At 42.2% G+C, this 16,873-nt stretch overlaps 1 protein-coding gene across 4 annotated transcripts in view; it reads left to right on the forward strand.

The window, feature by feature from the left end:
* Smarca2 (SWI/SNF related, matrix associated, actin dependent regulator of chromatin, subfamily a, member 2) overlaps positions 1-16,873 on the forward strand; it is a 171,243-nt gene that overhangs the window by 2,827 nt on the left and 151,543 nt on the right. For 3 of the 4 annotated variants that reach the window (XM_013018450.1, XM_013018453.1, XM_013018452.1), the window contains exons 2-3: positions 12,363-12,636; positions 15,106-15,235. In XM_013018450.1, the coding sequence (XP_012873904.1) occupies positions 12,412-12,636; positions 15,106-15,235 (355 nt within the window). In that variant the 5' untranslated portion in view covers positions 12,363-12,411. Of the gene's footprint in view, positions 1-309; positions 330-12,362; positions 12,637-15,105; positions 15,236-16,873 lie in introns of those variants that run through there. The other variant, XM_013018451.1, reaches the window with a different exon arrangement.

A 16,873-nucleotide genomic window follows, 5' to 3' on the forward strand; every position in this document is an offset into this window, starting at 1 on the left:
TGGTGTGCGCGCGCGCGCGCGTGTGTGTGTCAGGGGAGGGGGGGTGGCCGTGCGTGTGGCAGTCAGTGTGAGTGCGTGGCGCGCGCGAGCGGCGGAGAATCAGGAAGTCACCGCGGCGAAGCGCACACAGACATGTTTGATCGCCGTGACATGACGCGCGAGCGGGAGGAAGCGGCGGCGGCGGCGGGGGCCGGGCCGCGGGCGCCGGCCTAGGCTGCGGCTTTGCAGATCCCATTCCCCTCGGGGAGGAGGGGGGAGAGAGAGACGAGCCCCGGAGCCGCTCTCCCGCCCGCCCGCCCGCGTCTCCTCCTCCCCGCCCCGCGCCCCAGGTAAGAAGCCCGCGCCGCCGCCGCCGCCCGCAGAGCGCCCAGGGCGGCTCGCCGAGGTCTTCCCGGGCTCACCGACACCCTGCCCGCCACCCTCTCCAGTGTCCTGCCTGGTCAGGCCGGGCTGGGCTGGGGGAAAGCGGGTGCCTGGTCCCTCCGGATCGATCCATTTGCTTGGCAAACTTTGCCGCGGGAAGGCATCGGGGAAAGCGAGGAGGAGGAGGAGGAGGAACGGGAGGAAGGCCCGGCGAGCCGCCGCCGGCCGCGGCTTGTCAGTTCTGTTATTTCCTCACTCAGGGTCCGGGGAGCGGAGGGGGGGGGCGGGTTGTCCTAGTGGCTTGTTGCACACGCAAACTTCGGGGCCTAAAACGTGCCTCCGACTCTCGCAGGGTTTAAAGACACATTCATCCTCCAGCACGGGGGAAATAGAAGGCATCGGGAAGAGTCCCCGGCCCTCGGCCGGCGCGGCGGATGCTTTGCTGGGAAGCAGGAAGGCTGGGGAGTCCGGCGAGCCAGGGGTGCTGCACCGAATCCTCCATTCCTTCTTCAGCGTCTGCACGGAGGGTTATGTAATTTTAGTGGCACATGGGTGCAAAGCCCACACTGGGCTCCCTCATCCCTTTGTTTATATAACTTTTGGGAGAGTTTTCCTTCTCTCTCTCTCTCTCTCTCTCTCTCTGATGGAAAAAGCAGAGCCACCAGGTTACTGATTTTTTTTTTTGAGAGGTGCTATCTGCGTCTCCTTTCTGGGTATGAGGTTGGCCTGTCTTTCTTTGTATGCTCAAAGATGGAGCATAAGGAAAGCATTACAGAATACACGTTGTTTACTGCACCGAGTGGTTATTTTTAAAAGTCTGTGCATTACCGACAGCAGAGTTGATTCTTCCCAACTTCCCTCGCAAAGGACTTCTCTTGAATTTGCACCTAGTTATGGATGCCTTGCTTCTTCTGCATACAGAAGGCTTTGGGGGAACACTTAAGATTGTGGCGTGGCTTGTGGGCTGCAGTAGCAGAACATTCCTGCCCAGTGCAGCAAGTGAAGACCCAGAGACCACTGAGAACCACACTAAAAGAAAAACCATGCTCAGTGTTTTGTGGGTGTATCCACTTACATATGCACATTCAAATGTTTTCAGTAATATTTGTCAACAGTTACCGGGGGTAGAGAGCTGGCTTGGCCAGGCTGGTCTAGCTTCCAGGCTACTTCTAGCTCAAGGGTGAAAGGTTAGGAGGTGTGGCAGGGTTGAATCCTAGCTGGTGCATTGTTATGCAAATGGAGACACACTTTCTCTTTTAGGAATCTAATTGCCCTTTTATTCTCCTGGGCTTGCATGCTTTCTTTTAAAATGCTCCCTTTTGAAGGGGAGGAGGTCCAGTGGGAAGGAAGAGAGGGGAACAAAAGAGGATAATGGAGGACCAAATATGATTAAAGTATATACATGCATAAAAGTGTCATAATGAAACCCATTATTTTGTCCAATTAATAGACTACACTAGTAATTTTTTTCTAGAAGGAAGGAAACATAAGCAATACAAATTCCAGCAACAACAACAAAATACAGTGCCTCCTTTTCAACACAGATGTTTACTATTGGAAGAGGGGAATTTAGAGACACCTGTTAGGGATATAAGATGTTTATTAAAGTGGATTGTGATAGGGGGAGCCCTGTAGTTCAGAGGACTATACCTTGTTCTGGTTCTTTTTTTTTTTAATGGCATATTGGTAGAGAGCATTTTAAAATAAATGAGGGATTTAGAGTATCAGAACCCTTGAGGGTGAAGGGGGGGGGGCTTCTTTCAATGGAGCTTTTCTCTTGTATCAGTTACAGCCCAACGTTGGCACTGGCTGCACTGTGGTGTTTCACAAAAAAATATTCACCACAAGAGCGTGTTCAAAGCAGCCTTAGATCTTTTCTTTTGTTCGTTTTTAAAAGTGGTTTTTTTGTGCATTTCTCATCAAGTCTCTTGAACAGTGCTTTGACCAACACCTAAGGCTTAGAATTGACCAAAAAAAAAGGCGTGGCTCTTTTTACTGTATTGTTAATGCTTGAATTCTGTTTCAAATATAGCAGACACTACCTATACCTAGAAGGTAACCCTTCTGCAAATAATTATTTAAAACTGGTTTTCTTTGATGAGGTTTAAGATAAGTCATTCTTCAGGCTGGTGAAAAAAATCTCATTCTTTTTCTAAAAGGCAAGTGTGATGCTTGTTATAAGACTAATGTTTTGACATTTCATTTAAAGGCTTATTATATATTGGAGTATCACCATCAACAGAAACTTTCCAGAAATTCTAAGAGTGGCTCTGCTGTCCTCCAGTGCTTCCCCCCCCCCCCCCATCCACCCTTCTTGAAAAGTCTTCCTCTATAAACAAGGCCTTTCTGTATACAAGGCCTTTGTCAGGTTCTTTTAGGTCAGCAGCTCTTTGATACTCACATAACTATAATTAATCAGGTTTATGACATCTTGACATGCTCCCATGAGGACAACTCAATTATCTCAAATAAGATGCTCTGACCACATCCCAGCTTTTACAATCTGCAGGAGCGTTATTGAGATCTGATTCCACCAGGATGTTTTGCTCCTCCTTCTTGTCAAGGTGATCTTAAGGGAAGACATGGACAATTAGTTGCTTAGGATGAATGGTCTTAGAAAACTCTACACAGGAGTCACATTGCCTTTCTGCAGGATTTCTGGTGAGAAAATTTCCATAATGTGAAAAGCCATTATGAAGAGTAATTTTGGGATTACTTTTGACTTTTCCTCTTAATGTTATGTTGTTGGAGTTTTTTGTTTGTTTTTTAAATCTTCTAACTTATTCCTTTTTCTTAAATGTGGCATTTCTGAGATTGGGTCTGGCTACTCGAGGACGCTGCATTTTCTCTTCTTCGGAAGAGTTCTTATTGTGGAACTTTAATCTCTAGGCAGTTAATACAGTCATGGGTCATTCCATAAGTAGCTAGGAATAGAAAGTGCAGATGGTGATAGTTTATTTGGTAGAGTATACAAGGCCTAGAGTGTTTATTTTTTCTGTATTAAAAGTTGTGACTTTATACTTAGCAGAGAATACAGGCATCTAGAACTCTGTTCTTTCAGTCTTTTGAAAGAGCACATTTATTTGCCTGAGATATTTATCACTAACTTAAATGGGATCTTGTAGCCTGAATTTGGAAAACTTTGCAGTTTTATTAACTGTTTATTATGATTGTATTATTCCATATGTTGATATAACACTTTCCCTTGAACATGTTCAGGATACAGCAGAGCTATGTAAGATATTTTGATTGTTTTTAAAACATAAAAGTATTACTAGGTTCTGGTGGGTATCTGATGCCTGTAAGCCTAGCTACTCAGAGAGACTGACTGAGAGCTGAGCATTGGGGAGCAAGGTTATCCCAGACAGGAAAGTTTTTGAAACACTTATCTCTTAATTAACCACCAAAATGCCTGGAAATGGAACTGTGGCTCAAGTGGTAGAATACTAGTCTTGAACAAAGTGCTAACGGACAGCACCCAGGCCCTGAGCTCCAGCTTGAGCACATGCACGCACACACACACACACACACACACACACACACACACACACACACACAGATACTTAAATAATTCAACCATAGTAAAATATATAATGAATCAGATGAAATTCATTATTAGCTAAATGACTATTGAATGTTGAATATGCACATCTCATTAATTTATTCACTGGACTGATGCTTTATGAAATACATAGATTGTGATTTCTTTTTTTTTTTTTTGTTGGTCATGGGGCTTGAACTCTGGGCTTGGGTGCTGTGTTTGAGCTCTTCAGCTCAAGGCGAGCGCTCTCCTGCTTGAGTCAGCGCCACTTCCGGTTTTCTAGTGGTTTATTGGAGATAAGAGTCTCACGGACCTTTCCTGCCCAGGCTGGCTTTGAACTGCCATTCTCAGATCTTAGCTTCCTGAGTAGCTAGGATTACAGGCATGAGCCACCGGTGCCTGGCCTAGATTGTGATTTCTGCTGTGACTAGTACCCATTTGGACTTCTGGGTTCACAATGCACCTTTTCTCATGGAAATGTATTTTATAGATAGGAAAGATTAGCTGGACATTTGCACAAATATAATCAGGTTATATGCCTATAAGATTTAAAGCACTTAAAATTAACAAAATATCCCATTGTATTTTTAAGTGGAAAGACATCAGCATAAGCATCAGTCCCATGCCAATGTCTGATCTTCCTTTCTGCAAGCATGAAGGGCTTAGGGACTTACTTTAAACATGGGCTAACCCTTTTGTAAACTGATGAGTGAATCCACACGGATGTTGAAATCAAACTTTTAAAACTGTTAAATATAATTCTGATTTCCTGCCCTTTTAATAATCGGAATTCAGATTTGGGGAGTTAAAATTATTTAGAAATGAAGCAAATAAAAACAAAACAAAACAAAGATGGTGTCAAGTTGGGTAGGGGAATTCTCCTTGGGAGTTGCACTTCCTTTGTGTTTTCCTTGTTCACGATGATTGTATGTGTCTTTACCTAGCTGATGCAGTGTGTTCCAGTTTTTACTGTCCTGCTGAGAGATGACTCATCCCTATGGAAACAATGTCTGTGAGGAGAGCCCACTCCCGTATACCCCCTTTGCATTGTGGAACTAGGTGTATCATAGTTGTGCAAATATTTGCACTTATTTTTGTGGTTTGGTTGTTGTGCTGTGCTGAAGGGCCATTAAGCAAAGTCCAAGTTCTGTGAAAGAAAGAAAGAGAGAAAGAAAGAAAGAAAGATCGATCAGTGGTCTGTGAGAATTTGTATGTTATAGGATATACCTGAACATTTAAACATAGAAATAGCACATGTAAATTGTTAAGGGCTACGTGATGCAAGAGATATCAAGGGCAAGCTCTCTTGAATCCATGGGGCAGATCAAGTTTCTAGGAGTGAGGTAGAGTTGAAGAAGAGGAGTGCAGAGATGGGGGAAGGGATGCTCCTGATCCTCTTAGATGAGAAGAAACCTTGAGATCACAGGGACCAAGCCAGAACAAGTTTTAGGAAGACTCTACATCTGTTTTGACCTGGTTTCCTGGGGCAAGAGATCCCAGTGAGGCAGAGTGTTCAGTAGGTAAAGTCAGAGATTGTAGAAAGACTTGACTTCTGGGCTAAAACATGAATCTTTTATCCAGTGTGGGTTGGCGGTTTGTCTCTCTGAAGTTTTGTGCCAAGGGGGGGTTCATGAACAAAGCAGTATATCAGATTAATCTGGTAGCTTGTGTATTCAAGTTCAGGGTGATAATTGATATTCTTAGAAGGATCCTGGCATGAATGAACATTTGGATATGATAGTTCAACAAAGTGTTTTCATGTCTAATGCTTTGCTTGATTCATCTCAAAATTGAGCTGATATTTGGATATATTTGGATTTTATTAATGTCTATTTTGTAGATAGGAGACTTGGAAAGTGAAGAGGTTAACCGAGTCTCCTGATGGCAGGTTCATACATAGCTATTATCCATTCCAGTTGGAATGGATCTGAAGCCTTGGTTGTTGAAATTTTGTTGCTACTATGGATGTCAGGCAAGTTAAATCTATCATATCGTACACATACCTTAGTGCGTTGGACATACAGTAGTTGAGTTTTACTGCTAAGTAAAGTTTTTGAAGTATGCATCTCACGCTTTTGTAGATTTGATATACAAATGAAATTACCTTAGTGGAAAGAAAAGGAAATAGCTATCATTGGTTATTATCAGCATCCCAAAGGAGATTGCTTTGCAAAGGGCCCCACATGACCTGTAGACAGGCATACATCTAAATATCCATGGATACCTTTCATATATGCACCTTATATACATGTGGTTACATTTCAGGGTGTCATGCTTTGAAACGAGCTCCCTTTTTTTCCCCTTTAGGCTTTGCCATATCCTAAATACATAAAAAATTTCTCACCCCTAATAATTCCATTATGTGTCTACTAAGTTCTGAGACAAGGCTTTGCTCTAATATTTATATTTGTAAAGAATTGAAGTATTAAAAGTAGCTTTTGATGGCTTATCTCCCCCCTTCCCCCCTCCGTGGGCTGCTTTTCTATGACCTCCAAGCAGTTTGGGTCCACCTGAATTTCAGAAGTGATAATTACCTGTGATGATCTTTGTAACCGCCAATGAACAGATGAAAGGGGGGCTTTCGTGAAGTGCTTTCTTTGTTGAGGGAGCCTGTTGTACTTTGGGTTTTATTGGAAAGCCTTCTTTTTAGAGCAAATTCCCTTTGTGGGAAGATGGCTGGTCCTCACCGAGGAGGCCATCAATTGCATCATGGGTAGAGTCTTGTAACTTGGTAACTCCTGGAATCTGCGGGGGTGATAATGTGAAGAGTCGGGGTCCTGTACAAGCCGTGCCTGAGGCTCATGGGAGACTAATTAGTACAGCAGGTTGTTGTACACAGAGCTTTCTCCCAGCCTTTGCCAGGTCTGACTCCAGGCAAAGACGGTCCCAAAGCAGTTTATTTAGTGTGGGCAACAGCTCACACAGTCCTAATTTGTTTTCTTGATTGAAAGATGGAGAGTTCATGGAAGCCTAATGAACAGAGTAAAGTTTTTGTTTGTTTGTTGTTGTTGTTTTTCAGAAAATACTTAAGAATATTTGATCATCTTTAAGTAGATGTACAATGCAACTTGATCCACGTTCCCCCTTTCATCACCCTCCCCCATCCTTCCTTCCCATCCCCACTCTTCCCCTCCATTTTTCTAGTTTCATAAGATATCAATTGAATATTAGGACTGCATTCCCTCCAGCTGCTTTTTAAAACACATTTATCTTTGAAATGATTGGCAAAATGACGTGAATAACCACCAGAAAGTGTTTCCACTGCTTTTCTAAGCTTTTGATGGAGTAACTTATAACATGAGCTTTTAACCCAGTATGTTTTTTTTAAAAAAATATGTGACACAAATCATCTTATGAAGTGTTTAAAGTTGTACATCTCAGCCCAAGAAGTGGTGTGGGCCTTGACAATGTTTCACCACCTAGGTAGACAACTTGGCCTCCAAACAAGAAAATCCTGGTAGGTTTATTTCCTTTATCTTCACGACTACTAATCCACAGCACTCCTCCATTCAGAACAACAGTATTGTGAGTTCTAGAGATGTTGTGACTTCTTGTGGGTGAATTATCAATTCGTTTGTAGAGGAAGATACATAGAAAACAAGAAGCAGCCTTTCAGGTCAGAGAAGATGTTCTGAATCAGTGAAAAGAAATAAAAAATAAAACAAAACAACAAAACCAGTTCTTATCTTAATGATCTCTGGAGCCTTATCTCCTAGTACAGCCAGAAAACTTTTTTTTAAAAGACTGAGTTATTCTTCAGGAAGTGCACTGAGCCTAGTTCTTTTTTCTGACATTCTTTCTTTAAGCTGATCCTTAGAGTCTTGCTGTAGACTGGATACCCAAGCTTTTCCCCCCAAGTTTGCCCAAGTTTAAATGTTGGAGAAATTATTTTAAACAAGATTGTCAAGGTTGATGAATTTCCCCAACTCTCTGTGCAAACTTCATTTGCTTTTTGGTTATTGCTGTTGTTAACCTCAAGGCCCAAGTGACATTCCACTATCTTCATTAAGTTTTCCTTCACTCCCCTTCCTTCCTCTACCCTGTAAACTGAACCTTCCCGCTCTGTCTCCATGGGGACATTTTCACTCTGCTCCTACTAGTCTTAGGAAATCTTCCATCTTTTTCTCTTGTTGACATTTATACATTTCTTGTTTCTTTCTCTGTCAGATTTTCAGACAAGCACCCTAATCGTTTTTTTTGTGGGAGGACTTGGCTTACATACCTTGTGATGGGTGGACACTGAGCAGAGATCCGATGTCAATACGTAAGATGGGTCCTTTGAATATTTGATTCAACATCACTGATCTCTTCTATGACATGGTCTTCATCTCCTGTTCTCTCTAAGGCTTTCTTTGCTTCTGTGTCCCTTGATAATCACAGTCAAATCCTAATCTTTGCAAAATACCTGCCTCATCAGACACATCGGTGTTTCTTTAGTCTGCACTCTTCATGTCACACTTTTCTCTGTTCCAAGTGAAAGCTTTCCATCTTGGTAGATTCTGGGCCTGGTGAAACAACAATTCAGTGTGTGGGGGGGGAGGTGAGGGGGCTGAGAGTCAATCTCTATCAGAGATTTTGCTCTTCTTAACCACGTGACTTTGAGGAAAGCATGCTGGGAGAAGAGCGACAATGTGTCCCCTCTATTCAGGTCACAGAAATTACTATGAAGGACATGTAGGTGTGTTGATATGTATGGCTGGGGGGTAGGGGGAGGAGGCGCTCTTCAGAGTTTCTTGTTTGCAGTTAGACAGTAAAGCCTAACTTTTGTCAGGGTTGGTACAGTTGGTACTGTGACATTGTGAGCCTTAGAATTCCATGAAGTTGAACTGCATTTATTATGCAGATGGCTGTGCAGGGCCTTTTAGCAAAGCAGGAAGGAGGGAAATGGGGACCTAGGGAGGATGACTGTGGCATTTGGAGTTTTGTGGGGAGAAATGCCAGGGCCTTTTATTTACGTATTTCAAAACAAAAACACCAACACCCTCTCCATTGTAAAGGCAAGAATGTCTGGACAAAAGAAAGACAGGGTGTACTACCGACAGCTCCTTGCCCAAGAACACAGAGGCCCAGGCCTGGCCTGAGGCTAGCGGGAAGTGTTCTGGAGAAGAGATGAGGCCACAGCAGTGTGTGCTCCTGGGAAGCCGCTGAGAGGCTGCTCCCTCACACCCCAGGCACATTTTCTTCATTGGATTAGTCACATACTTACGGGATAAGTCATTCTTTTCTGTGACAAATGTAAAACTCCATACCCTTAGAACAGATGAAGAAAGATTGTGAATGGCATCACATGGTCAGACTTATCAGGCTCCAGTTCAGCTTATCTGAACTCTTGCCCTACTCAAGCCCACACCTATATCTACCCCCACCACCATCCCATCCCCATTACTTCTGTAGGCTCTGTGCTTTGGAGAAGAAGACAGGGAATCCTAAGGCTAACAAGGAGAATGCGGAGCTGGTCAAAAGTAGACAAGTTTCATAGCGTACACATCTGGTTGAAACGTGTACCTCTTTGTGATTTGTGCCCTCAAGTTTCTTTATACCATTGGGAAAGCTCATGTATTTGAACTGTGAAATGACATTGCCACCAGAACTGTGAAGGAAGAATAAGAGATCAGGACTGCTTGATTGGGAGGCAGTCTTCCTGGTTTGGGCATCAAGGCCTGTGAATGAACAATACCACGTGTGGGGTTGGAATACATTTTTGTGGGGGCAGAAGTCGTGATTTGGGGAATGGGTAGAGGCAGATGAACTCGAGTCACTCTCATCCTGAGCCCCAAGGGAGCCAGGGACCCCAGAGGATGATCCTTTTTCTCTGGGCTGCAGGGTGGGATGCCTAAGACCAGAGCTCAGGTCCCTGGACATCAGTAAGTTGGATTGAAAGCCAGCAAATTATCATGTTCAAGTCTCTGAGAGTCTGGATCCCTACCATTCATCGGCTATGTGGCACAGGCTTAAACTGCCATGTCTCTGAGCCACATACCTTCGTTATGTCAATGACAGTCCAACAGTGAGCCTAAGAGTTCTCTTCTTATTCAAATTTCCTATATGACATATTCTTATATTAACAGTTCACTAATGTGCCATCATTTTCCATTTTCCTTTTATGCTTTCCCTCTAAGAACTTTTAATAATAGTTTCCTTTATCCTCCTCCTCTCCTCTCCAATCAGGGAGCATTTTACAGAACCATATGTGAGTAATTCTAACATTCTCTGAGGTTTCCAGATGAAAATGATAATATAGGTAGAAAATAGTAGTATAGGCTAATGAATATCAACGTGCAAAACTTGAGAACTGGAAATATTAAGTTCACTTGAATATTTGTATCTTCATTGTTTAAACTTGAGGTATAATTGCCAAATACCTATTGAAGCCGATTTCAAGGTAAACCATAACAGGAACTAAGTGATTTCCTTTTATTCACTGAAATATAAAAGGGTGTATTACTTTGCTACATACATGAAAGAACATTATAACTCGTAGAACCCCTGAGTTGACGTCAGCTTCCTAAATTTAAGATGCTGACTGAACATGTGTGTGTTTATGTGAGAGGGGGTGGAAGGCCAAAAAAAAAAAAAAGTCGTTTCCGCTTGCTTTGTTAATCACAAAGAATAAATAATAACATTTGGCTCTCCAGTGAATTTCAACGCTGGTAATTCCCCCTCAACACTCCCCTCTTGTTTTAGAGACTTACTTGTACGGGGTTCTCTTGGAGCCCACCTTATAAACTCTGCTTTTCATCATCATGAAGTAACCTTTTGTTGCTTCCTATGTTAGCCTTATATTATTGATCAGAATGGCCTAACTCTTTGCTTCTCAGTAGAGATTCTTTATGCAAGCACACCTCAAGCACTGATACTCTCTAGTTTTTGTTTACAAAATCATTTGACTCCCTTTACTAGTTTGACCCTTGACATTCTGCCTGCAGCTTACTTGTGTGTTTTTTGAGCACTTTACTGACTGCTGGTTGGAGGTACTGGGCACACAGGCATGAAGAAGATCAAATCTCTTCCTCCATAGCTCTTGTATCCTCCTGGAGATTCAGGGAGAAATGAGAACAGGTGCAAGGGATGGAACTAATATGGACATTTTGTACTTTCCCTCTCATTTCTTATTTCATTGTGCAACAACCAGGCTGCTATAAGTGAATTCCCCCTCTGCCAGTAAGTGGCAGGTCAGCAAATCACTCAGGGTATCTCATTCTGTATGTATGGTGTAAGGTTGACAGGAAAAAGTTTTTGCATTAGATAGAGAAGTTCTGTTTGGCAGTTTTGCTGTTTTTTTTTTTTTTAACAGAAGTGACACCATCAAATGCTAACAACTGTTTTATTCTGAGGTCGACAGAGAAGTATAAACGTAGGCCTCCAAGGTAACACCAGAATATAGAGCAATTGCTATTGCCAGTGATATTCAGCTATCTTTTTGGAATCACTGGTCTTAGGATTTAAGAAAACATTACACCTCATTTTAAGGTGCAACTGTACCCACTCCATGAGGTACTATGCTAGTGAGGTTGCCAAGCAGTGTGGGTGATGGATATTGTCCAGAGACCAGAATGTCCACACCTAGCCCCTAATCCTTTGACCATAGACAACTTTCCCCAGGGATTCTTGACCAGAGTGAAGCATGAGGGGAAAAAAAAAAGATTAGGCTTAACTGTGCATGTGCTCTCTGACTCAATTATTGATTTGGCAGAAGGACTCCATCTTTCACTGTCTCTTCTGATCACTTCAGGTTCAGTGGAGGTGGTAGAGAGATAAGGCGAAAATACAAGTGACTACTTGGTGTACCAGGCGCACAGCTGGATCCTTTAGATATCCTATTGGACTTAAATCTCAGGAAAGGAAATGCCAAACAACTAGACTAGTGATTGCAGATGGTGATGTCTGAACCCATCCTTGATTCCCACAGCTTCTGCTTTTTCTGTAATTGGGACTTTTCTTTCTTCCTCAATTTATGAAATTGTAATTTTTCCCATTTCATGATCTGGAATTGTCTGTGGATATTTGAATGCCTATTGGCTTATGAAAATGGGTCTTGGTTGGATACTTTTTAAAAGGCTTTTTATTCTAGTGGCTTGGGGGGTACAGTAGGGGATTAATGACTTACAAGGTGCCCAAGCCAGTCCATTATGGAGAGCATCTGTTGTCTTCAGTAGTAAATTTAAACCTTGTTTAGATTCTGCCAATGTGTTAAATTTCAGTTTCTTCAAGTGAGTCTTTTTGTATTGTTAGATTATTTATATCTTTCTGGGGGAATCATTTAGAGTATGCATTTTTCCCCCCAAACAAATGGTCTTTATAAAGACTGAAGTATGAGGATATATATCAAACTTACTCAAACATCTGGACTAGACAGGGCGGTTCTGTTTGATGTTTGTTACAGAAATGGCACCATCAAATGCTAACAACTGTTTCATTCTGATCTTAACATCATATTTAAAACATTTTTGTCTTTCAGTTTTCCAACATAGTGTGGCTCTGCTGACTGGCAGAGACAAGAGAAGTAGATGTCCACGCCTACAGACCCAGCTGCCATGCCCCACCCTGGCCCCTCACCAGGACCGGGCCCTTCCCCTGGACCAATTCTGGGACCTAGCCCAGGACCAGGACCATCCCCAGGTTCTGTCCACAGCATGATGGGCCCAAGTCCTGGGCCTCCCAGTGTCTCACATCCCATGCCGGCAATGGGCTCCGCAGACTTCCCACAAGAAGGCATGCATCAGCTGCATAAGGTAGGAGCTTATTGTCCTGCTTGATCTCAGGTTCGGAGTCATGGATGGCTAGCATTCCTTATGACCCTCATCTTTTTACTACAGTTAAAAGGAAAAGCAAACTACACTTTTGTCTTACGTTATTAAAAACACACATTCTGAGGTACTTTCATTACTGCAGAGTAGATGTTGGCTTTAAAAAAATACTAAGACTAGCTGGGTGCCCGTGGCTCACACCTATAATCCTAGCTACTCAGGAGGCTGAGATCTGAGGATTGCAGTTCAAAGCGAGCCTGGGCAAAAGAAAGTCTGTGAGACTCTTATCTCCAGTTAACCAGCAGAAAACTGGAAGTGGCGCTGTGCCTCAAGAGCGCTGGCCTTGAGCTGAAGAGCTGAGGGACAGCGCCTAGCCCCAGAGTTCAGGCCCCACGACTGACTCACACACACACACACACACACGACTGACACACACACACACACACACACACACCACTTCTGAAAGGTTCTGCAATTTGTGGACTGAAGGTATTTTGGCTTGGTGAATGGGTTTTTTCGTGAATGGGTCTTTTTTGTTTTTCTGTGTTAAGCATCCAACATTTACAAATGAACATATTGAAAATTATTCTTCCCTAAAAAGGTGAAATTTATTTAAATAATAGGATCCTAGTGCCCCTACACACTACTCTGACACTTCCTTCTTTCATTTAGCATTAGTTCTGTCCCCCCCTTGTTTAAGCCTGTCTTTAGCTTGACAGCTAGCTAGAGAAAATTGCTTATTTCCTGTATCATATTTTGAGTCCATATTGATGTAGTAAAGTCATTAAGTGGTGTGTTCATTTAGAAGCTCTATTCTAGATCTGTTCTGTCACTTGTAAACCTTTGTCTAGATGTCTAACAGAATTTCATGATGGCTTGAGGGTGCCTTATCTTCCAAATAAACGAAAATGGGAAGGAAATATTTAGCTTCTCTCCCTTGACTGCTTGAGCACTCAGAAATCAAGTATGTGAGTGAGGATTGGAGTTGTGTGCTGTTTAATAATTGGGCAGTTTTATTGATGAGTATTTCTTGGAACCCTTTCTTTTTTGTTATCTGTCATCTTTATTGTACTTTCTTATAGTCTCTGCTTTCCAGGACACGCCCTTTTGTTTGGCATTGTTCTTCTCCTGTGAATATTTCAGTGTTTGCCCTCCTGCTTTCCCTCCCCCACGGCCTCTCAGCTAGTGCCTTTTTGGAGGACCCGAGTGAAGCCAGAAGAACTCACACCTGCTGGCCAGATGCCCTCACTCTTGAACATTTTTTTTCTAGGCAGCTATGCTTCTTTTCTTGCTCCTCTTTCTTCCCTCTGAGATTCAGCATCTTGCTTTTCAACATCACTGGAAAGAAATAAACAAGTGGCCTAAATACATCTGCTGTGTTGCTTTGATTTCCTCTCTATTATTACTATTTAACAGACTCAGTGTCACTCTTTATACCAGATTCTTCCCATTTTTCTTCTAAGTATCCTCTTTATGGCAAATTTTTCCTCTTTTCAAGTGCATGCTTTTGACTCTGCAAAAATTAACTTTCTTTTCTCCAAAACTGCAAACACTCATACTTTCTTGCTTGAAGTCATTTGGTTTCTATAAACTCCTGGAAATATTTCTTTCAGGCTGTTTTTGAAAATTGCTATTACAGTTTGAGGAGGAATAGACTTTTCCTTTCTCAAACACATGCTACATTGCCCATTTCTGGATTAGATTAACGGCAGTTCAATAGCTATTTATTGTATGTCTGTCAAGTACTGGGCCTCCAATTCTGGGTTCAGTCCCCATGTTTGTTATATAGTTCCAAACTGTGCCTTTCACCTCTTTGAGTCTTTCCTCTCTTGGGAGCATTGCTCTATTTCCTTCTTCATTTTCATTTCTCACCCCCATTTTTTTTTTGCCCTGTGTGTTCCTCTCTTCCCAATTGCCAGGAAACTTTCTGGTTTCAACTCTTTTGACTTTGCATAGTTCCTTCCTCTCTAATGAAGAAAAATCACACACACACACACACACACACACACACACACACACACACGAGACCATCAATCATAGACATTTCAACTAGTCTTCCTTCAGACTTCAGACTAAGTCCAACATATAACAAGTTTGAAGACTACCTGGAAGGATATAGAGGGAAAACTTATATAAAGCTACCAACTTATACGTAGCTACCATCTAAACAGGTCTTCATATGATTTGACAGGTTCTGACATGACCAGAGAGGGTATTGGTGGGGGGGGGGGGGGGGGGGGTGGGATCTTTTTAAAGCTTTCACTTTTGACTTATCGATGTTTTTACTGACCCTGTTGATATCATCTTATTTTAATATTTTGCTCACACGGATGAGGTGTAAAATTAAATGAGGTTGAGATGGGCATTGAATGATTGTATCACCCCTTTGAAGACTTTGGGGGAAGGGATCTTAAGTCTCCAAGGTGTGTAGCTGATGCCTTTGAACTGTTTCAGCCCATCGATGGGATGCACGACAAAGGGATGGTGGAAGATATCCACTGTGGAACCATGAAGGGCACTGGCATGCGACCACCTCACCCCGCAATGGGTCCTCCACAGAGTCCAATGGATCAACACAGCCAAGGTTTGTGTCTGATATAGGACAATGGTGTTCTCCTCTTTCCTATGGGCATGTTAATTATGGCTTTCAGAGAACGTGCTCAAAGAAGATTGAATCCAGCTTCTCTTCCCTATAGAAACATATCCTTGTCCACATAACCGTATTATATGTTGTATAAGCGATTTTTATTTCCAACATCCTAGTAAATTTACTCACCATTGTATGTTCAAATACACTGCTTCAGGTACTTTATCCCAGATCCCATGGATGCGTTCTTGTAAGTATCCCATATATATAGACGGGGAAGCTTAGAGAATTTACTGTGTCTCTAAGTTTCCATAGACAGTGAGTGATTGGGACAAATTCAGAGCTCCCTGCCAACAACAGAGTAGACGTGAAGATTAAATGAACCACCAGTGTCACTCGAGCTGTGCACTTACACAGTGTGTCTAAATAGCCTTTTTCTGGCAGTGAAATTATCTGTCATTGCTATGGATGGCTTGGTTTGTCACCTAGGGCTGCCAAAGCAAATGACCACACACTGACTGGCATGAAACAAATTTATTTTCTCATAGTTGTCAGGGGCTAGAAGTTCAACATCAAGGTGTCATCAGAGTCATGCTGTCTCCAAAGACTTCAGAGGAGAACCCTTCCTTGCTTTTTCTTGGCCTCTGGTGCTTGGTTGTCAGTGATCCTTGGCATTTCTGGGTTCACAAATGAATCACTCCAGTCGTTTCTGCCCCCATTGTCACATGACATTTTTTTTTTAAACTGTGTATCTGTTTCTGTGTCCAGAGTCTTCTCTTTTATAAGGTTACTATTCTTTGGATTAGGTTAATTCCTAATCCAGTGAGATTTCATCTTAATTTCATTACATCTACATAGATCCTTTTCCCAAATAAGGTCTCATTCACAGGTACACACAGAGATTTATTTGGTGGGGGCACATTTCAGTTCACAACATTGGACAAGACCCATATTTGATATATATTTCTTTTCTCCTTCAGGTCATCTTTTCTGCCATCATTGTTGAAGGCATACTGAGATGCTTCAGAGCCTTTAAAATATATTGTAGCCTGATTTCGGTATTGTTGTATGGTCATCTTAACATGCAAGGGACATGTATTAATTTAGCACTAATTGACCATGACATGTAGATATTCGTGTGTAAGGTATATGGTTTATATATTGCTCTGTGTTATCATGTGTGAGCTTTTCCTCCATTCAAAATCAGATATACTAGAGGAGACTTTCGGCTTTGAGAATTAAAGGAAATGTACTCACAGTCATTTTCTTTTTTGAAATAAAAATCAATCCACTAATATTTGCACAGGCTTTTGAACATCCCAGATGCTGATCTGAATTGTCACAGATGACTCATAAAATCTTGACCACATCAGGAAAGTAGTCTGAAGGACTGTGGTTTTTCACAGTATGAGAAGAAAAGATTGAATCATTCAGGGTTGAGAATGAATAAAAGTGATGCTTCTAAGTTTATCATTTAAATTCTAAGGGGCCAGGTGTGCTCATGTAGATCTTGTTTTCAATACATATCAGGTATGGGTGAAGTATTTACAGTGATTGTTAAGGCCAGATGTTTGCTGTTTCTATTCCTGGTATGGGAATAGAAAGTGTCTAGAAGTGACACTGTAGAAAACTCCC

This window comes from Dipodomys ordii, unplaced genomic scaffold, assembly GCF_000151885.1.
Source record: "Dipodomys ordii isolate 6190 unplaced genomic scaffold, Dord_2.0 Scaffold40, whole genome shotgun sequence".
In the NCBI taxonomy this organism is placed as follows: Eukaryota; Metazoa; Chordata; class Mammalia; order Rodentia; family Heteromyidae; genus Dipodomys; species Dipodomys ordii.